Below are 22,267 nucleotides of genomic sequence, written 5' to 3'. Positions count from 1 at the left end.
GGTACATGGGAAATGTTAACATCTGTTGAACAAATGCAATTTGCATTTTCTTTAAGTAATGTTCAGAAGAAATAAAGATATTATTCAATGCTGTTCTGTCAAGTGTTCTCAGTTACAACACTGTTTCCCAGTACTTTCACAGCAAGTGCTAAAGAATTTAGCCATTTACATACAACAAAAAAAGAGATTTACAACATTATTTTATGGGCAGACCTCAATGCCTAGGCATTGCCTATTATATTATCATAAGACAGAAAGATATTCAAGTTTCTGATCTTTTAGACTCATAATTTTAGGGCTAGAATAACTTCAGAAGTAACTGAATACTTAAGAGAAATACTTCAGAGCTAAAGCAATTCCCGAACTTCTGAATAGCCCAGAAAGTTTACTTAAGTTCACCTACTAACAGCAGAAGCTCAGTAAACAGTAGCAGCATTAAGACCTGATACCAGGTTTCACAAATTCTAATCACTGCTCTTCCTATTAAATGGACTCTCTCTCTCTCTCTCTCTCTCTCTCGTAGATTTTAAATTATCATTTAGTAAATTGAGGGCTGCCTTTATACCAACCATTAAATTGTTAGCACTGATTTAAAATGAAATACCTTGTTGTCCAGAGAGAAGTCTTTCAACTCCTTTGATTAGTTTGTGTCTATGTCCATAAGCATTGATTCCAATCTCCTTCAGCTCCTTGTGCCCCATCTCAACTAACACATCCAAGGTGATCTTACAAAAGAGGATGAAACTGTTTAGAAGACTTCTATTTGGTAGACATTCACATACTGGTGTTCTCACAATGTATTAGATTCAAACATTTACTTTAGATTTTTTTGAACAGCTTAGAAATGAAAGCAAACCAGTTGTTAAACAGAAACCGAAAAGTTGCAGCTAACTGAAGTTCAGTCATGCACTACCAAAAAATAGCGTTATTTTCATTTAACATAAGAACCTGAACCGAATTAACCTGCGAAACAAAAATGTACTTTCAAGTTAATCACATTCAGGTATTCTATTTTGTCTTTTCCACTATCACTCCACAACCCACCCATTTATACAAGGCCTTCACTGGTTCCTCCAGACTCCAGACTATGCTAACTGGTACTTGTGCCTCAGGGTTCAAACTATTTCTTTACCCTGTAATATTTTATTTCCACTTTGTGAAACTGAAGACATTCTAAAGATCCTGTTTTATTTATACGTCTCCCATGAAACTTTTCCTGAGTAGTCCAGCTTGCAATAACCTTTTTTTTCCCTTTGAATTTCTAAAATCTATGCCCAAAACTTATTTCTTCATGTTGTTAGAGCTCCATAAGTAGATCAAAAGTTCCTTAGGAGTACAAGTCTATACTAACTATATTTTCTGAACCAAAAAAAAAGAAAAAAAGGAAAAGAAAAAACACCAGTATTCTGATGGCATAAATTGGGACTACTCTGGAAAAGCCCAGATACATACTTAGCATATCTATATACCTTCCCATAGTGGCTAGCGAAGTGTCAGACTCAGAGCAGGCGATGAGTGACACAACTGAACTAAACAAACCAAGCTCAAGGATAACTTATTTTAAGGGCTAAATAAGCTAAGCTTTCCATTTGGGAAAGCTATTTTACTATTACTACACCACAGTCCATTTTTCCATATATTTTTAAATTTCTTCTTTGATTTCCTGGTTGACCCATTCATTGTTTAATACATGTTGTTTAATCTCCATGTATTTATGGTCTTTCCAAAAATTTTCTTATGGTTGACCTGGTTTCAAAGCGCTGTGGTCAGAAAATACGCATGGTATGATTTCAATCTTTTTGCATTTGTTGAGGCCTGATGTTGTGACTTAATATGTGACCTATTCTGGCGCATGTCCCATGTGCACTTAAAAGAATGTGTATTTTCATTTGTTTCCATGTACTTCTTATTTCATGAGAGTCCATTTTTATGTGCTAATAAACTAAGCAGAAATTCCAAGATCAAGCCCAATTAGAAGAGTTAACTGATTTCCAGTCCCTTAAAAAAACATTCTCCTCTCCCCACAAACAGTTGAATGGTTTAAGGCACTTCAAGGATGTCCTAATTTTTTCTTGAGGTCTCACAGAACACCAAACCAAGCAAATCAATTCATTTACTCACCTGTTCTCTCTCAAATATATCCATCAGGTGCTCAAGCCCAAGATTCCTTACAAATTGAGTTATGCTAAAATCTACTGCTGGAACTGGAAAATAAAAAATCCAGAACAAACAAACAGAGTAAGGTATATCAACATTTTAGCAACAAGGTTATGTGGTATTACTATACACATCAAGAATGCAAAGACGAAGCAAAACATTGCATCAAAAATTGCAAAAAGAGAAAGCTACAAAATCTCAACATCATAGAAAAAACAGCCAATGGGGCACTTTCAGGTTAAAAAAAACATTTCATTTAAAAAAATTTATTTTTAACTGTATCTTTAAAATAAGTGCCCATACTGAAACTAGTGTGTCAATTATATTTCCACTCAAAAAGTTTCCTTATCTTTGAGGATATAAGCTACTTCACAAAAAAGTTTATGAAAACAAGTTCCACAATGTTACATAAGGTGAGATGAATTTTGACAGGTAAAAGGTAAAGAGAACAGCTTTATAGAGACCGCAAGTATGCTGTCTTTTTCTTTCCTTTAAAAAAAAAAGATCTTCACAACTGGGTATTCTGATATGGAGTAAAGACATTTCCTAACTCTGTAATAATATACTGGACTAGGTAAAGGCATAATTACTCAAGCACCAGCCATCTAAACCTTTCGAAAGCATAATGTAAGGAAAACAATGAAAGACTAAAATGTTAAGGATATGCTAATTAATCTGATACTAACAGTTGTATTTAAAACATGACTTGTTTGCATTCTAAATGACAACTAGGCGGCTACAATACAAGTTAGAAAGTTATTCTCACCCTCCTTTTTCTCCAAGCTAGAGGCACCCTCTGTTCCACTTGAACTAACTACTGAAGACAGTTCAGAAAAACTCCCAGATAAGTTGTCAAGACTGCTGGCTGCAGAAAGACTTGATGGGCTGGATGGACCTGAAGACAGAGCATCTCCGGTAGCTCCTGGGCTTCTCACACCATTAAGCACTTGAGGTTTATAACATGAAGGCAGAGCAGAAGGGGGCATGGCTGCTGTCAGGAGAGCGCTAACATCATCTGCCTAGTGTGTGTGTCAGAGAGAGATTAAATCTGTGATAAGCAAGTTTTAAAATTCTCCTGTACCCAACAGAATACATTAAAAAAAATGACAAAAACTCAGATTTGCACTAGAACTGCATATAACATAAAAATGATTATTTTAAAAAGCAAATAAGTGACATCCAGCTAAGCTGTTATTAAATATAAAACATAATTCAGAACATCTCTTCCAAGACACAGAGAATAAGAACAAACCTGTTAAATGTGGCTAAGCATAAAAAACCCTAACTTTCATACTATGATTTTCTGCAAAGCACTGAAATGAATTATAGTAACAGCAATTTTAATTTTTTTTAACGTTTATTTATTTTTGAGACAGAGACAGAGTGTGAACAGGGAAGGGGCAGAGAGAGAGGGAGACATAGAATCTGAGCTGTCAGCAGAGCCCGACGTGGGGCTCTTAGAACCCATGAACCATGAGATCGTTACCTGAGCCGAAGTCACACACTTAACCAACTGAACCACCCAGGCGCCCCTATAGTAATAGCAATTTTAAAAGGTAAGAATTTTTTAACACTATCGCAATTACTCTGAAAGAAGCAGTAAAACCCTGGATTGTGAGTAACTTGTTCTGTGAGTGTTCCTCAAGATGAGCAGTACGTGACGCTGAACATCACATGATCAAAACGGAGCCAACGGTTCTTGAAATCCGCCTTAATATACAAGTGCTCTGGATTATAAGCATGTTTCTGGAATGAATTATGCTCCCAAACCAAGGTTTTACTCTTATTTAATCTACATGGAACTTGAATCTACATGGTGTGTTTATATTTCCTGGAAAATATTCAGTGATACATCCTTAAAATTGAGTTATTTTTGGGGGGGAGAAAACAAAGATAACCATTTTAATCAAATCTACTAGTACGGGAAAAAATCCTCAAATTTACTAGTTTTAATTTGCTTAATTAGTGACATATATTATTTTTTTTCACAATGCTCAAGACACTAATAGCAAGAAGTAAATCAGTACTTGTTTTCATGGTTAGTCACATTTATATTGCCTATTTTAATCCTTATCTTTTTTCTTCCCAAGTCTGAGGACTTCCACGGCACCCACATTTTAAAATAATATTAGCATCATCTATGGGGTGCTTTTTATGTGTCTGCTATCATGCCTGGGACTTTAAGTACATTACCTTAATTCTCATATTAACCAGACACAGACACACACACACACACACACACACACACACTCTCTCTCTCTCTCTCTCTCTCTGTCTCTCTTTTTAAAATTTTATTTTTAAGTAATCGCTACACCCAATGTGGGGCTCGAACTCACAACCTTCAGATTAAGAGCTGCATGCTCTTCTGACTGAGCTGGCCAGGCACCCCTTAACCAGACATTTCACCCCCATTATAGATGACATGACTGAGGCTTAGAGATTAGGCAAGGTGAAAGACCGTACAACTACAAGTGGTAGCCAGAATTCTAAGGCAAGTCTGTTAGGCTCTAAAGCCCACACCTGTTCTCTAGAGCACTTTGTTTCATGTCAATTATGTCTGGTGGACTAACAGATGGGTGGAATGAATTAGAAAAGTGCGTTCCCAAGGTAGTTTGGGATTGGAAAGACACTTCCCTGAAGAAATGTTGCAAATATGGTTGGGCTGTCAGCCTGCTGAGAAAAATCTACTTAACCCCCAATGAAGCTGAACTGAATCAGCTTCTCAGTGTAACTTGTGACAGTGAAATCTCTCTCAGTAGAAAGCAATCTAAGGGACTGCTTTTCCTTTGTATCTCAACAAGAATCTCTTCTCTCTTTCCCTCCAGTGCCCTGGCCAATTTCCTCAGTGGTAGAGGTGAGAGAGGAGCCTGTGTCACACTGGCCAAAGAGGAAGTGGAGGCTACAACAGAGACTCCTACATGAGTTCCCCTGGGGGGGGGGGGGGGGGTGGGGGGTGGGGAGAACCACAACCCCAAAAACTTAAGGAACAAGCTTGTTTTATGAACACTTTTGGGGAGGTAAGCACGGAACTGGAACTCTGGGAACAGGCAGTGTGGGAGGAACTGGAATCCTGACAAGAAGCAGGCTTTGTGGCTGCAGCACCCTGAGGGCAATGAGGGGAAATTCATCAAGACCAGTGTCCTATGTGACCTTGCACAGTATGCCCCTTAACAGCCTTCACTGAGGGCCTGTATTTGGAAATTTTATTTCCAAATTAACGTAAGCAGCTATACCTCATACTTCTTTTTCCTATTTCCAAAAGCACTCAGGATACAATAGCTCATTGATAGTCCTATTATTTACATATTACATTTTAACACCAAAGAAATCCTATATTTAAACTGAGCTAAAAAAAGATTTTGCCACATTCACCATAAAGATATTTTATATGTACCAAGCAAACATTAAAAAGTTAAGAAAAGCACTGAGATTATTCAAAGAGTCCATCACTTACTGAAACTAAATCTAAAGGCGTTTGTCCTTCCTGATTTTTAAGAGTAGGGTCGGCTCCGTGGGCCAACAACAAAGCACAAAGCTGTGTTCGTCCCTTTTGGGCTGCTTCATGCAAAGGTGTGAAAGCCCACTTGTCCGTAGCATTGACACACGCATTATACTTTATTAGTAAAGCTGCTACATCTACATGCTGTAAAAGAAAATACTCCTGTTACAGTCTGAAATGTTATCACATTTTAGTTCCTAAGAAGAAACTAGCTACATACTTATTTTTCCATATTTTCAAACCTACTCTGGAAATGAAAAAAAAAAATCGTGTTTCTCCCCAACATCATAATTTATGGGTAGTTGATTAAAAATTACAGTAGACATTTTAATAACTTGAGAAATCAGAAAACATTTAAGAATTCTACACAGGACAGGAACTAAATAAATGAATGCGACTTAAACAACTTCTCATTTATCCAAGTGTTGTAACTGCTGAACATCAGTTTAGAAACCAGCAACCTTCCCCAATTATTCAAACTACACCTACTGAAAATGGTCAATACTAATTGTAATATTTAGGGCTGTTATAAACTCAGAACAATGCACCTGAATCTCTATGGACTCTTAGGAGTCCCAGTGGTTTTCCTGGTACCAACAAATAAACAAAATCATTAACATCTCACTGAAAATAAGAGGTGCTAAGGAAGATAATAAAATGAATGACAAATGTGCTGCATGTCACAGAGCAAGCTTACAACAGATTCAGAATTGAAACCTGGACATTATTTAATCTCTTTAGCCCTCATATTTATTTCTCTATAAAATGAAAAAGTCAAACTAAATGCCCTTTGAGAACTGCAATACTGATATTCCACTTTGAAAATTTTAGAGATTAAAAAAAAATTTTTTTAACATTTATTTTTGAGAGACAGAGTGTGAGTGGGGGAGGGGCAGAGAGAGAGAGAGAGAGAGAGAGAGAGAGAGAGAGAGGGAAAGAGAGAGAGAATCCAAAGCAGGCTCCAGGCTCTGAGCTGTCAGCACAGAGCCCAACTTGGGCTTGAATCCATGAACTGTGAGATCATGATCTGAGCCGAAGTCAGTCGCCTGACTGAGCCATTCACGCGCCCTGAAAATTTTAGAGATTTTTTAAAGGTAATATAAAAGAACTTACCCCATAAGATGCTGCATTATGTAAAGGAATAAGTCCTCCTTTGTCTTGGGCATTCACATCGGCTCCATGTTGCAACAAATACTCTGCAACTTCTAAATTATTATAACCAGCTAATTTAGAAAAGAATTAAAATTACTTCCACTTGTTAATATAAAAAATTAAATCTACGTGTCTGTATATATCTATATAAAAAGCATAGACATGCTTTGAAAAATAAAGCAAGTTTACAGAAATCTAAAATTCTCCACTAGAATATATTAAAACTTTATCTTATGAAAAAAACTGCCCACTGGTCTCAAGTTGGAAACTTTCAGTGATATGCATTCCACAGCCTCTCAAAAGTTATACTGACTGATTTGCTAATATCTTTCCTTTTAAAACCTTCTACCTAAGTCCCTGCCTTTATGGTTGTTATATACAACTTCCTGTACTCAGGTACATGGTCTCAAGGGCTACAAATAAAAGGCATTTAAGCATATAAAAGCCAAGTTAGAAACACAAGTGGCCAGCAGAATAGGAGACAGCACACCAGCATGGGTCTCAAGACTCCATTTTCCCGGAAGGCTGCAAAGACATGCTTTTTGTAGAGTGAGATCTTAGGGATATACACCTGTGCGCGTCTGATAGTAGAACCTAATGTTGCTAAAGCCATGAAGTGAAACTTAGTATTTTATAAATATACCATAACTTCTTAGCTGTCATACTGGGAACTGTTAGTTATCTTAGTACATAGTCTTATGGTAAAGTATATCTTATTTGACACACAATCATAGATTGAAAGCAAATTGGGAACTTTGCCAACATAAAACCAGGTATCACTTGAAACTTTAAAATAGTTCAAAATATCTTATTCACATTTATTTTTTTGTAGCTTTTATTCTTTTGCTAAAGGATTTAAAGCCAAAACATTTAAGATCAAGAAGGGAGAAACAAAAACACAGAACTACCATAAACTAAGTATTACAATGAATCCAAAAGTTCTTTCAGGTCTCAAGTTATAAAACTGCACAAGGAGGCAGAAATGTTTTGCATATACAACTTATTTACCACTTACAAAGACAACACAGATTTAAATAGTTATTGTTAAATGGTCTAGATAAGCTACCATAAAGATACAGAAGAGCTAATATAAATAAATATACACAGCATAATTCAAATCGGATGTCACATCACATTCTGTCTTGTATGGATGAAAAACTCCTGATTACCAGTGGAAGTATAAAAGCTTTCTGTCATCATGTTAGCACTTGTGGTTATCACTACCAAAATTCTCTAAAGACATAGAGTAATTCTTTTCCTTGGACAGTGGGGTCCCAACTTACAGGTGGTGAAAGTTTAAAGGTAAAAATCACGTATCACATGAGGGGAGGGGCACAGAGAGAGGGAATCACAGAATCTGAAGCAAGCTCCAGGTTGTCAGCACAGAGCCCAACGTGGGGCTCAAACTCATGAACCACGAGATCATGACCGGAGCCGTAAGCTGGATGCTTAACCCAGTCGGAGCCACCCAGGCATCCCCCAAATTGTCTTTTAAATACCAAGAGCACACTCAGTTATTCACATTATGAGACTAACATAAACTGAGAGAGAGAGAGGAAAAAAAATAAGAGTAGACATCCATCTCCCATTTTACACAAAGTGGCAGAAACACCTGCATTACTTTTTTCAATGATTTATTTTTCTTTCTAAACTCTGTATATTTAGATAAACTTGTATGAGTCAAATTATGCCTTTAATGTGACACCAATGAAGCAACAGCTGTAAGTTCAGGGATTTTAACGGCCCGTTCCCTAGCATCTTCCACGCAGCTAAAGAAACCAGGCTGTACACCTGCACTAAAAAGCAATTGCACTGTGCCAATTTGATGCGTGAAAACTTGTAAAAATGTTATATGCTCAACTGTCTCCCAAATTCCTAAGTTGGAGCTCTAACCATCAATACCTTAGAATGGGACTGTATTTGGAGATGAGGTCTTGAAAGAGGTAGTTATGTTAAAATGAGGCTGGTAGGGAAGGTCCTAATCCAACCTGGCTGGTCTCCTTATAAGAGGAGATTAGGACATACTGTGAGAGACACCAGGCATGGGCACACAATACAGAAAAGGCCATGTGACGACACAGTAAGAAGGTGGCCATCTGCAGCCCAAGGAGAGACTAATCCTGCCAACACCTTGATCTCCAGACTGTGAGAAAAAGTTTGTTGTTGAAGCCTCCAGGACCTTCCTATGGCAGGACTAACAAATACAACAAATTACTTTGGCAATAGGCTTACGTAACTTTTTAGTCTTAAGACTTTTTTCTGCTTGTGCTTAATAGCTACCCCAAGGGTGGAGAGCTTTAGCACGAGGAGGAAAGCTGGCTCAAGCAGGCTAATTTTTCAAGTTTATATGGCCAAAACTCAATCACCAAAGAGGATTTAAAAATTATAGTGACCGGCAGAGCCTCTTTCAATTGTTCTTACCGAATGAAACACACTAGCACTAAAGTGAACATGAAATACAGTTGCCCTGTACAAATATACTCAGGTATAACAGTGGTAAAAGACGACATCTGAGTTGCATCTTTTAAATTTACTTGCAGGAAATATTTTACTCCGATAAAATGAATCTTAGATGTCACCAGCTTAAAGGTATGCAACTTCATTCACTTACCTGCTAAATGTAAAGGTGTTGAATGTCGGCCTTGGGTATCACGGCAATTTACGTTATCAGGAGAAGACAACTTCTTTACTCTGGCTAAACAACCCTTCTTGGCAGCATCTAACAAAGCTGCGTCTCCCCGAAGCAGATCTTGGATGTCTGTATCTCCATCTTTAACAAGATCCAAAGGAGTATTTCCATCCCTGTTTTTCTTTGTAGGGTCCGCACCATGCTGGGCATGTGAAAAATAGACAAAGGGGTACTAGCTTAAGTTTGCCCTTAGTCAAGAAGAAAATAGTCAATGTAACTATACCAAAAAAAACCTATCCTATTTTATATGGAGAGACTCTACCTTAAAGATGAACATGGTTGTTATATTTGATTTAGTACACAGAAAATTATAATAAAAAGAATACAGAGGCAGTTAAATATTATTGGGCTTTAATAATGCAATTAAATTATTACTATTATTATTTTATTTTTTAAGTAGGCTCCACATCCAACTTGGGGCTTGAACTCACAACCCTGGGATCAAGAGTCGCATGCTCTACCAACTGAGCCACCCAGGGACCCCTATAATGCAATTTAATAAAAATTTTACATTACGTTCAAAATAAGGTAGTATTTCATTAACAACTGACTTTCATGTATGCTATTTTTAATTTTCACGAACAGTGACATAAAGTATAGATTTAATTTAGTCATATGCTCTACTGACTGAGCCAGCCAAGTGCTCTAACTTTTGTTTTTAGTGTAAAATATCTACACTGGTACCTGTATTAAACCAGTACTATCACTTTTATTAGTGCCAAATAAATCTGGCTTATAAATTACACAATCCGTCAAATGTCTTGAGGCTAAAGTACTATATAGGAAAAATTAAGACAATCATCAGAGAACTGTTACATGAAGATAGCTGACTTTATATAATAAACCTGTGTGTGGTAAACATCCTAGCAGATTAAGATATACAAGTGTTCATGACATTTATTCTGAAACTGAGGTAGAGAATTAGCTGTTTCATACTCCTTTACAAGTTTAAGTTTATATTAAAAGTTATTAGAGATATAAACATATTCTACATAATTAAACCCAGTCCATAGTAAGTAAATATACCTGGAGTAGGAGTTTGCAAATTTCATACTTTCCTTTTGCTGCAGCTTCATGTAAAGGTGTAAATTTCCATAAATCAGCTACATTAACTACTGCTCCATGCTTAACAAGAAGTTCTGCAACTTCATAATGTCCATAAGAACATGCATTGTGCAAAGGTACAAGGCCTCTGAAATGAAAAATTACATAAGGAATGCAACACAAAGATATATATATATATATATTTAATTTTTATTAAAAAAATCTTTTAAAAAGCTTATTTATTTTAATATGAAGTTTATTGTCAAGTTGGTTTCCATACAACACCCAGTGCTCATCCCAACAGGTGCCCTCCTCAATGCCCATCGCCCACTTTCCCCTCCCTTCCACCCCCCATCAACCCTCAGTTTATTCTCAGTTTTGAAGAGTCTCTTATGGTTTGCCTTAAATGCTTATTTTTGAGAGAGTGAGCAAGAGGGAAAGCGAGCGCATGCACAAGCAGGGGAGGAGCAGAGAGAGAGGGAGACACAGAATCCAAAGCAGGCTCCGGGCTCCGAGCTGTCAGCACAGAGCCTGACACAGGGTTCGAACTTGTGAACCACGAGATTATGACGTGAGCTAAAAGCAGACGCTCAACTGACTGAGCCACTCAGGCACTCCTATTTATTTATCTTTCGATATTTATTTATTTTGAGAGAGAGAGAGAGCGCAAGCAGGGGAGGGACAGAGAATCTGAAGCAGGCTCCTTGCTGTTGGCACAAAGCCTATGCGGGGCTCAAGCCCACGAATATTGAGATCATGACCTGAGCTGAAGTCGGACACTCAACCAATGGCACCACCCAGGCGCCCCCACAAAGACAGATTTAACTTAGAATTACATATAACTGATATATTTCTTTTTATTATTTTTAAAATTTTTTTAACTTTTTTTTTTTTGAGAGCGTGCGCGCGCGCATGAGTGGGGGAGGAGCAGAGAGAGAGGAGACACAGAATCCAAAGCAGGCTCCAGGCTCTGAGCTGTCAGCACAGAGCCCAACGCGGGGCTCGAACTCACAGACCGTGAGATCATGACCTGAGCCGAAGTCAGACGCTCAACTGATTGAGTCACCCAGGCACCCCTGACATATTTCTTGAACTGCATAAGAGATTACACTGCTTATTATTATTTTATAGAACCTAAATATTTTGAAAACAGAAATGGAATTATTTTTGGAGGGTCTGGGAGGAAATTTAAAAAATTTTTTAAATTGCAGAGAATATAACAAACACCTGTAGACTACCTAGAATTGAGAACTGTATACTTCTGAAGAAAAATACACAGGAAGAATTCAAATATCCTCAATGCATACTGAAAAATTCACTATATTAAAAATCAAACACACTCATCTCCTTAGTCATTGTAAGATTACAAAGCATTATACAGATAAGGCTTTATATAAATGCTAACCATTATAAAATCTATTTACTTACTTATTTTTAGAGAGAGAGAGAAGAGTGTGCGAGCAGGGGAGGGGCAGAGGGAGAGAGAATCTGGACATGGGGCTTGATGCCAGAATCCTAGGACCATGACCCGAGCCCAAATCAAGAGACAGACGCTCAACCGACAGAACCACCCAGGCGCCCCAGATCCCTCGTAAAATCTTAACTGAAATTAAGAAGCTACATTTAAGCCAGTGTTAGGTAACAGACTTCTCTGAAAATAAAAGCGCTACCAACCCAACTATCCGAAAAAGATTTTCAAAAAAAATTTTTTTCACACTTTCCTAGAAAGGTCAGATAAAGGAAAAGAGGCCACAGCAATTCTTGGTACTTGCCCTTTATCTTTAGCATGCACATCAGCTCCGTGTTGCAGCAGATACTCCACCACAGACACCCTATTGTAGCCAGCTGCAAAATGGAGTGGTGTAGACTGACGCCCTTCAATGTCTCTGCAGTTGACACTCTGAACAGTGCACAATTTCTGTAGGATGGAACACAGTACACACATGATGCTGACTATCCTGACTTCTTGTTTTCATTAGTTTAGTAGAAATTTCAAATGTCTGATTTATTTTCTTGTCCCATTAAATCAGTATTCTCAGAAACTACTTATTTTCTTTTTTTAAATTTACTTACTTATTTTGAGAGAGAGCTGGGGAGGGGCAGTTAGAAAGGCAGAGAGAGAATCCCAAGCTCTGCACTGTCAGCGCAGAGCCCCACACAGGGCTCAATCTCACGACCCTGGGATCATAGCCTGAGATATTAAGAGTTGGACACCCAACTGACTGAGCCACCCATACGCCCCATTATTTTACCTTGTCATTTACAGGGAATTATATTCTTATTTTACCTTGTCATTTATAGGGAATCCATCCCTCTGGTCCTCTCATCTATGCCTAAAGATGAGGCTAAAGCTAGTGGGTAAATTTTATCATTATCACTACTACTATTTACACAAAGGTAATCTAAAGTACCAATTATCAGCAATCGTTCATGGCAAATATACGTAGAGGTAGACCGGGTCACAGAAGTATTGGCATCACCTGGGGTTTGTTACAAATGCAGAATCTCAGACCCTCATCTATGGAGCCAGAGCCTGCATTTTAACAAAATCCCGAGATGATCTGTAAGCACACTACAGTCTGAAGTGCTACAAGTTCTAGAAGTACTGCTCTAGACAGGGGTTCTCAAATTTTCATGCGTACTGGATCCTATCTCCAGATTTTCTAATTCAGTGTGTCTGGGGTGAGGCCTGAGAACCTGCATTTCTAACAAGTTCCCAGGTGATGCTTGTAGTCAAGGAACTACACTTATAATCCTCGGGAAAATTAAGAAAAGAGTCAAATAATTTTTTTGCGTTCTTTGCTTTAGATGAGGAAGCCTAAATGAGAAAAGCTGTAAGAGTAACATTTTTATTCATGCTTGTATGAAAAGTACAAATGTTTGGGGGAAAAAAGAAACATAATAAATTGTGGTGCTTAAAAAAAGTCCAAAGAATATCAATATTAGTAAAAACTCTTACTTTTTTACTATCCTACCTTAAAAGCAGGGATAACTTAAGCCTAATAAACCAAAGTAGGTAGCTATCCATGGGTTTAACTTCAGGGGGTTTAATCAGAGGACTGATAAAGCTTTTTTACACTTTCAAGCAGAGGTTGACAGATCTACAGATTCAGTGTTGCATTTGAGACAGTATTTCATGGCTTTGAAAAATGAATATTTTTAATACATGTGCCATGTGCTGCTAGTTTGGGTAGTTATCACCAGCCACTTTACTTCCTACCTCTCGGTTTAGTTTTGTATACTCTGAGACAAGTTTTCTAACACCTAGGAAGAAATATCTAGCCTGATGTATTTAAACAAACACAACTGAACACATAATTGAATGTTCATTGGGTAATATGCACATGTCACTGTCCCAGTGATTCACACCAAGTCCCCTGTCTACGGACAGATAAGGACTAGGAAGGCTGTGGAAATAAATTACCATCAGGTGATTTTAAAAGCAGAGATTAAGTGAAGATGGCCTAATGCTTATTCCCAGAGAAGGAGAAAGGAAGGGCTCTCCTCAATCCAATGGCATTATTTTGTTCTCTAAGTCCAATTCCTGCTCCCATCTCTTCTCTTTATCTCTTTCTTGCTCTGGACTCCTTTTATCTTTACAAAAACAAAGTCTAGTCTCCACTATTATATATACTGGATATAGCTTTATGCTCTTGAATATATGTAAGTGAATGAATGATTAACCATTTTTTTAATGTTTATTTTTGAGAGAGAGAGAGAGAGAGAATGCGTGAACGAGCATGAGTGGGCGAGGGGCAGAGAGAGGGATACACAGAATGCAAAGCAGGCTCCGGGCTCCAAGCTGTCAGCACAGAGCCCAACGTGGGGCTTGAACTCACAAACTGTGAGATCATGACCTGAGCTGAAGATGGACACTTAACTGACTGAATCACCCAGGCGCCCCAAGTGTTTAAAATTAACCCAGCACCCTCACCCCCACTCAAATCAGCTGGTAGCCCTTTAACTAGTTGACTTTAATTTTTTTTAAAGTTTATTTATTTATTCTGAGAGAATGAGTGAGCAAGAGCACATGCACAGGGGAGGGGCAGAGAGAGAGAGAGGAGACAGAGAATCCCGAACAGGCTCCATGCTGTCAGAGCAGAGCCTGACTCAGGGCTTGATCCCACAAACCTGTGAGATCATGACCTGAGCCAAAATCAAGAGTCAATGCTTAACTGACTGAGCCATGCAGGAGCCCCGCCTTTAATTTTTTTTAAGTGTTTATTTATTTTGAGACAGAGAGAGAGAGAGAACACGCGAGAGCCAGTGCGAGCAGAAGGGCAGAGAGGGGGAGAGAGAGAGAATCCCAAGTCGGCTCTGCGCCACCAGTGCAGAGCCTGGTGTGGGGCAGGGCTTATACTCACGAACTGTGAGATTGTGACCTGAGCTGAAACCAAGAGCTGGATGCTTAACTGACTAATCACCCAGGCACCTTGCTTTTACTTTTTTAATCACTTTTCCAGAAAAAAAAAGAACCAGCTCACTACTTTTAACTCAAGTGACTTGTTTTTCTGTAAGTCAGCAGTATTCAGTAATAGAAACCAAATCCTCCTTTCAGTATCTTATTTAACCTCCTACTTAAATGAATGAGAATGTAAATATAAAACATACCAAACAATAAGACTGCATTATAGTGTTTTTTTCTTTGAAAAATGTAATTATTTAAAAAATAAAATCTAAAGTTACTTGGGATGATTATACTACTATCTACCCACATAAAGCAGCAGGAAAAGATTACATGCACATTTAAATCAACTTTCAGAGGTCTCTTTTATATTTAAAAGGACAGTGAATAAGTTTCCTTAGAGCTCAAGTTCAGATGACACCAACATATTTCATTCTCAGGAAATCTTTGTGTGGTGAGTCTGTTCAGGATTGAGGACACAAAAGAAATACAGTGAAATTGTTTTATTTGGCTACTTCTGTCACACATCAACAAATTTAGTTTATAAAACTTATTACCTATCACTGTTCCCTCAAATAGGACCAGCACTGTTTTTGAAAAAGTCTGAGGGCAACAGTGAAAAAATAACACTCATTGCATTACTGAAGAATTATTTAATTCATAAAACATGTTAATTTTAACCTATATTAGGTGAATTGAAAAACAGTCTTGCTCTTTCAGAATGTTAGGCTCTGAGTTATTTACTGGGATATACAATTTCTGTAGGTAACAGAAATATCTGGTACAGGCATTCAACTACTACCTATGACTCTATGGTAAAAAGTAAAGCAAAATGTGAAGAAGGGTAATTCAACAGAGGATAACCACAGGAGATGGGCCGCGTACGAACTGAAGCTGGCTAGATGAACTGAAGATTATTAGGAGACCGTGGATCCGAAAAGTGACAACACAGTGGTAGAAAAGGGCAAAGAAATGAAACCAGAAGAAATACGTAGACACAGTGACACACTGTTTAGTTCTTTTTCCCATTCCTGTTTTATGTGTCATGTAAACAATGGACAATAATTTGGTATCTTATTCTTTTAAAGGGACGAATAGGTGCTTTAAACAAAATGTACTTCCATAAACATGCAGTTTACCTAAGTTTGTGATTGTGAGGTATTTACTGAGATGCATGTGAAACTAAAGTTTTTCATTGCACAATGATCCTTACTTGGAGAGAAGAACTAGATTATCATTATTTACCTTTTTTTTTTTAAAGGGTTTTGTCTTTTTTAATTTGAGAGAGACTGTGAGTGGGGGAGGAGCAGAGAGAGATGGAGAGTGGGAATCTCTGTGCTGTCAGCTCAATTTCGTGAACTGTGAGATCATGACCTGAGCTGGAATCAAGAGCTTAACCGAATGAGCCACCCAGGCGTCCCTCATTATTTACCTTTTAAAACAAGGCACATATACATAACTAGGCTCTTCATTACAACAGTACAGATACATTAAACACCATGAAAATAAAACCCAAAAGTTAACAAAAACACAAGATCATATCTTACTTTTACAGTTTCTACATCGCCAGCCTTTGCAGCTTCCAGCAATTGTCTGTCTGCCTCTGAATTGCCTAATGGGATGCCCTCTAAAAACAGAGAAGGAAAGAGTGATTAGCTCTTATTTAGAAGGTAGGACCAAGCTTTAAGGGAGGCATCTTATCTCAAAGTAAAGTTCTTTTTGCAGTTTGGTAGATTACATAATAAATCTCCAAGGTAGTAGGGGAAAACCATTAAGACACTGTTAAAAACTTTCTCGAGACAAAAAAAGAATTTTGGGAAACATTAAACATATAAACAGGCAAAATGTTTATATACATATAAACAGGCAAAAATGTATGTAAATGTGAATAACAACTATAAACTGTGATTTAAACAATATAACGGAATGTAAAATAGATGAAAGATGGCATATTCTACAACCAAGGCCACTGGATGGTGGAAAAGCTTTACATTAGGAGAGCAATGGCCAGAGATCTAACCACGGTTCTGCCCTTAACTAGCTATATGAACTGGGGTGAAGGGCCTCAGATTTTTTCAGTTCTAAAAAGAGAAAAGATCGACTAGAAGATAACTAAAGTCATCTTCAGGTCTGAAATTTTGTTTTATAGCTCACTTAAAATCTCATAGAAAAGAAAGAAAACATGTACTTTGTATCTTAGAACAAAAATTCCAATGGATTGAAGACTGAAGGATAAAAAATTAAACCTTAAAAATACTCAAAGACAATCTAAGTGAATATTTTTATACCTGGAGTAAAAAAGCATCTTAGAGTAGTACACCAAGGCAGGACCCAAATCAATTAGGAAAAATGTCAGGCAATAACATAACATTAAAATTATGAAGGCAAGGGGCGCCTGGGTGGCTCAGTCGGTTAGGCGGCCGACTTCGGCTCAGGTCACGATCTCGTGGTCTGTGAGTTCGAGCCCCGCGTCAGGCTCTGTGCTGACAGCTCATAGCCTGGAGCCTGTTTCAGATTCTGTGTCTCCCTCTCTCTGACCCTCCCCTGTTCATGCTCTGTCTCAAAAATAAATAAACGTTAAAAAAAAAATAAAAATAAAAATAAAAAAATAAAATTATGAAGGCAAATAAAAAAAAAAAGGAAAAAATACTGCAACCTGTATCTTAGAAATGCAAATTAAAATACTGCGATACTAGATTTTTCTTTTTTATCCATTAGTGGGCAGGGTGGAAATGGGGGAGGCTACCCTGACAATATTTCTATATTTTGCATTAAAAAAAAGCATCTATTACTTCTGAAATTCACACACATTCACCCAACGAAAAGATTAAGAATCATACTAGCGCTGAGAAACAGGTCTTGTCATACACTGTCAGTAGGAGTATAAAATGGTACTTAAAAACCTTTCTAGAAGATGATTCAACAATTACATGTTATCCTTTGACCTGGAAATTCTACTTTGATAATTTAAGAAACTCGCTGGAAAAGTAAGAAATCGCTTAGCACAAAACTAGCAAGATTATAAAGGTCCATCACTATGCAAGTGAATAGGACCAGTGTTATAACCCCAAACCTGACACCAGAACAAACATATCATATACGGGGAACTAAAGAGAATCTTCAAAGAGTCTTGTAGTTAGTTCAGCTTTGGCAGTTTCCAGGTTTTACCAACCTGCCTTCATCTATTCAGTGTTTTTCTCAAAAGCTGGTTTCTAAGACCACAGGCATAAGGATCATCAAAAGTGACTGTTAAAGATATAAGAGGCTTGACCTCTTAGATTTCTTCTCATTTGAGCCCTGAGATGTCAAAGTCACTTTCAAATTTATTGGACCAGATTTCTAGGCTGAAACGTATAACCTAGGCAAAATGTAGATATTTGATCTAAATATTTAAAAATGTAATGAATATGCAAGTATTCAATAAATGTTTAGTAAGTCAAATAGTTGGTTACCTGGTACAAATTCTACATGCCTCATATATGAAGGAGATAATAAAACAGCGAAGAGGTAGGGCCAGTCTTTAGAGTATTATTTATCATTATGGATCAACTAAGAGACACATACCTTTTTATGTTTTCCTTTCTTTAAAGAAATAGCAACTATTATAGCTCACTCTTAAACATTTTCTAGATAAAAACTTAAGAGAAACTGGGCAGAAAACACTACTGGAAAATCATAACTAAGACTTCATGACATCTGGAGCACTGAGTAGAAAAAGTTATGAAATAACAGCCAAATAGTCTACATTTTCTTTTTACTACCAACTCCCATGTAATATATGAAAAAATTTAAAGGATAATTTTATTTTTATTATTATTTTTTAACATGTATTTATTTTTGAGACAGAGAGAGACAGAGCATGAACGGGGGACGGTCAGAGAGAAAGGGAGACACAGAATCCGAAGCAGGCTCCACGCTCTGAGCTGTCAAGCACAGAGCCTGACACAGGGCTCGAACTCACGAACCGTGAGATCATGACCTGAGCCGAAGTCGGACGCTCAACCGACTGAGCCACCCAGGCGCCCCTAAAGGATAATTTTATTTATTTATTTAAAAAAAAAATTTTTTTTTTTCCAACGTTTATTTATTTTTGGGACAGAGAGAGACAGAGCATGAACGGGGGAGGGGCAGAGAGAGAGGGAGACACAGAATCGGAAACAGGCTCCAGGCTCTGAGCCATCAGCCCAGAGCCCGACGCGGGGCTCGAACTCACGGACCGCGAGATCGTGACCTGGCTGAAGTCGGACGCTTAACCGACTGCGCCACCCAGGCGCCCCCCTAAAGGATAATTTTAAAAAGTTGATTTCATGAAAGCATTTAATACCTTGAAGAAGTTGCTGCACGTTTTCATTTCCCATCTGTAAGGCAGTAAAGCCCTGAAGGGATATGATGTTAGGATCACACCCATAGCTCAGGAGTAGGCGGCAGGTTTGCAGATGACCACAATGTGCGGCTCTGTGCAGAGAAGTCTGACCAAGATTATCCAGAGCATTAACCTTAACAATGCAGAAAAAGCCAAAATTAGCCTGCAACACAAAACTTAAAAGCATCCAATTATGAATTTAACACTTGCTACTGATTTAAAAATCCTAATTATTCTCTTATGAAGCCTCTTATCTGGTGCCAAAACAAGTGTTTTTGCTCAAATCTAGAGCATAAATTCACTAATTCATGAAGGCCGATACCAGAAAAGACCTTTTTTTGGGTTAAAAGCAGGAAATGTTGAATAACAGTTGTGTTTGACATTAAAGTATTAGTAAATTTACTGCATTTTGAGGTAGACACTGCCTAAAAAAGTTTAACTCGTGTGTTCTTAAAGATCTCTGAGGTCCAGAAACGCAGAGACTAACCCTCAAGATACACGACAGTAACAAAGCCAGAGACTAAGTTAGCATTGAAAACATTTATTCCTATCGGCTTAATCTTCTACCTTTTTAAATCATCCAAATATAATCTGTATAGATACACAAACACATTACATACATTTACACAACAGAATACTTCTAAGCAATAAAAAGGAACAAGCTATTGGTACATGGATCAATCTCCAAAATATACTGAAAAGAAAGCCTTACACTGAGTATGTATTGTATGATTCCATAGACATGAAGGCCTAGAACAGGCAAATCTAATCTATATAGGAAATCATCAAAATGGTTGTTGCCTTATGGGTGGAGATTGCCTTGGATGGGGCCCTGCTTCTGCCATGAAATAACATTTTATATCTTGGTAAGTTTTGGTTACACAGGTGTATGCGTTAGTCAAAACTCAGCAAACGTACATTTAAGATTTGTGCATTTCAGTGCACGTAAGTTTTAAATCCCACCAAAAACCTGTAAACAAATACTAACCTCTAGATAATGCCTATATGGAAATATTTAGGGAGAAGTGTATAGCAATTTGCAAATTATTCTGAAATATGTAATATGTATATATACACTTATGGACAGAGGGAGAAACTGATGGGTATGTAATAAAACAACATAGTAAAATGTTAATTCCCTCATCTCATCTCTACCTGCAACCCTCCCTACCAGGGAAGTAATTCTTTAAACATAAGTGAGAAATTAAGTTCCTCAGTAATCAATCCTGTGGCCACTAGTGTGATTTGAGACACATCCAATTCATATTCATAGAATTGGAGAATATTTGAACAGGAATATATTAAGACTTTCTCAATGAATCTCAAACTAGATTATAGAGAGCTAGTCTCCATGCTTTTGGAAACTGAAAACTGATTTAAAATGCTCAGGACAATTAATCTATTTATTCCCAAAACAAAACTCACTGAAATGTGAAATACATCCCACTTGACAAATGAAATGTGAAATACATCCCACTTGACAACTTTATTTGGGTACCACTTTGTGTGAAGATCAGGGTGACAAACTTGTCCTGGTTTGCCTGGGATTTCTCTGGTTTTAGCACCGAAAATCCTGTTTCTGGAAATCCCACAGTTCCTGAACAAACCTGGATAGTTTGTCACCCTCATCAAGATTGCTTCGTTGAGTTTCACAACTCAAATTTAGTATATATCCAGATATTCTTCTAGTAATGCACCACATGTATGAAAAAAGCAATCTATGAAAAGTTATAGAACAGACGAGATATGCCAAGCAGTCAAGCAGAAATAAACTTTATTTTATTCAGTAATTTACAATAGGAAAGACTGAGATTATACATTATCAAGAATTCCCCCAAATCAAAGAGAAATTAGAACAGTGAAAGGAAACACAAACAAGAAATTGTAGAAAGAATTCTGAGTGGTTCCTTGAGTGGGATCCCACAGAAGGACAGATCAGAAAACTATTCTGGCAAAGCACATTTAGGGAAGAGCCTTGGGGCCACCCAAGGGCTAAAGGGTCTCTACTCCTTTCTTTTCTTTTCCTTTCATTCAGAGCAGCTCCATTCTTTGTTACATAATGAGTTTCTACTCAAGATTCTGTTTGGAAAAGGAAAGGTTTTGTGGCTAAAAACTGTGAGAGCTGAATTAGATGACTGTCATCTCTTCCAATCTGGGATGTCATGTGTATCTTTTACTGAGTGGTATTTTTTAAAGTTCCTGGGTAACAAGTGATGATCTCTAGCCTGATGAAAACATAAGTATTCTAAGAATAAAATGCTTTGTATACAAATGTCAACTAAAGAATACTGACTTCCCAATATGGGGAGCTATGAATGGGGAGTCGAATTTTTTAAATAATTTACTTCCTTCTGTTCCAAGTCCTTTGGCTTAGTCACAGAAATAACAGAGAGTAAGAAAGACTGTGGCTGGGGATAACAAGAGTATCATGGTAACCAAGGAACAGAAGACATGAGTGAGAGAAGACTGGAGATGATGGGTCAGAATCAGTGTGTCTCCAGCTGAGGATGTTCTCAAGAGTATTGTTAAAAAAAGACCTCAAAGGTAAACTTGACCAGTGGGGTGTGGGTAACGGGAATGGAGAAGGAAGCATGTACTTTTGAATAAATCCTTAGGTTTCCTAGCAAAAAATCAGATAAAGAAAAGTACCTGCTAGTCTATTTTTAAGTATAGATTAAGACGAAAGAAATAGCACTTGTGAGAGAGAATACAGTTTAGGAAGCCAGGTATTTCATCTGCTAAACAGGAAATAACTCACTGGATTACCAAAGATTACCAAAAAGGAAGTATACCTTTGCTTCATGTTTCACGACTACTTCGACAACATCATTATGAGCTTTCTCAGATGCCACGTGTAGAGGAGTCAAGAATCTTAAAAAGAAAAAGTCAGCCAGACAGTGAATATATTATCCCAAAAATAAAAGGTCAATAATTTTTAATTACTAAATGTATACTTAC

At 37.5% G+C, this 22,267-nt stretch overlaps 1 protein-coding gene across 3 annotated transcripts in view; it reads right to left on the bottom strand.

The window, feature by feature from the left end:
- The window catches only part of TNKS2 (tankyrase 2), a 66,656-nt gene that overhangs the window by 14,260 nt on the left and 30,129 nt on the right, over positions 1–22,267 (bottom strand). The window contains exons 11-21 of one of the 3 annotated variants that reach the window (XM_015061925.3): positions 22,102–22,180; positions 19,271–19,442; positions 16,494–16,573; positions 12,314–12,459; positions 10,524–10,689; positions 9,420–9,639; positions 6,770–6,879; positions 5,612–5,800; positions 2,924–3,176; positions 2,122–2,204; positions 605–725 (exon numbers count right to left, since the gene is read on the bottom strand). In XM_015061925.3, the coding sequence (XP_014917411.2) occupies positions 605–725; positions 2,122–2,204; positions 2,924–3,176; positions 5,612–5,800; positions 6,770–6,879; positions 9,420–9,639; positions 10,524–10,689; positions 12,314–12,459; positions 16,494–16,573; positions 19,271–19,442; positions 22,102–22,180 (1,619 nt within the window). The remainder of the gene's footprint in view (positions 1–604; positions 726–2,121; positions 2,205–2,923; positions 3,177–5,611; positions 5,801–6,769; positions 6,880–9,419; positions 9,640–10,523; positions 10,690–12,313; positions 12,460–16,493; positions 16,574–19,270; positions 19,443–22,101; positions 22,181–22,267) is intronic. The other 2 variants (XM_027062615.2, XM_053207786.1) reach the window with 2 other exon arrangements.

This window comes from Acinonyx jubatus, chromosome D2 (genome assembly GCF_027475565.1).
Source record: "Acinonyx jubatus isolate Ajub_Pintada_27869175 chromosome D2, VMU_Ajub_asm_v1.0, whole genome shotgun sequence".
Taxonomy (NCBI): domain Eukaryota; kingdom Metazoa; phylum Chordata; class Mammalia; order Carnivora; family Felidae; genus Acinonyx; species Acinonyx jubatus.
This window is presented reverse-complemented; position numbering and strand designations above follow the sequence as displayed.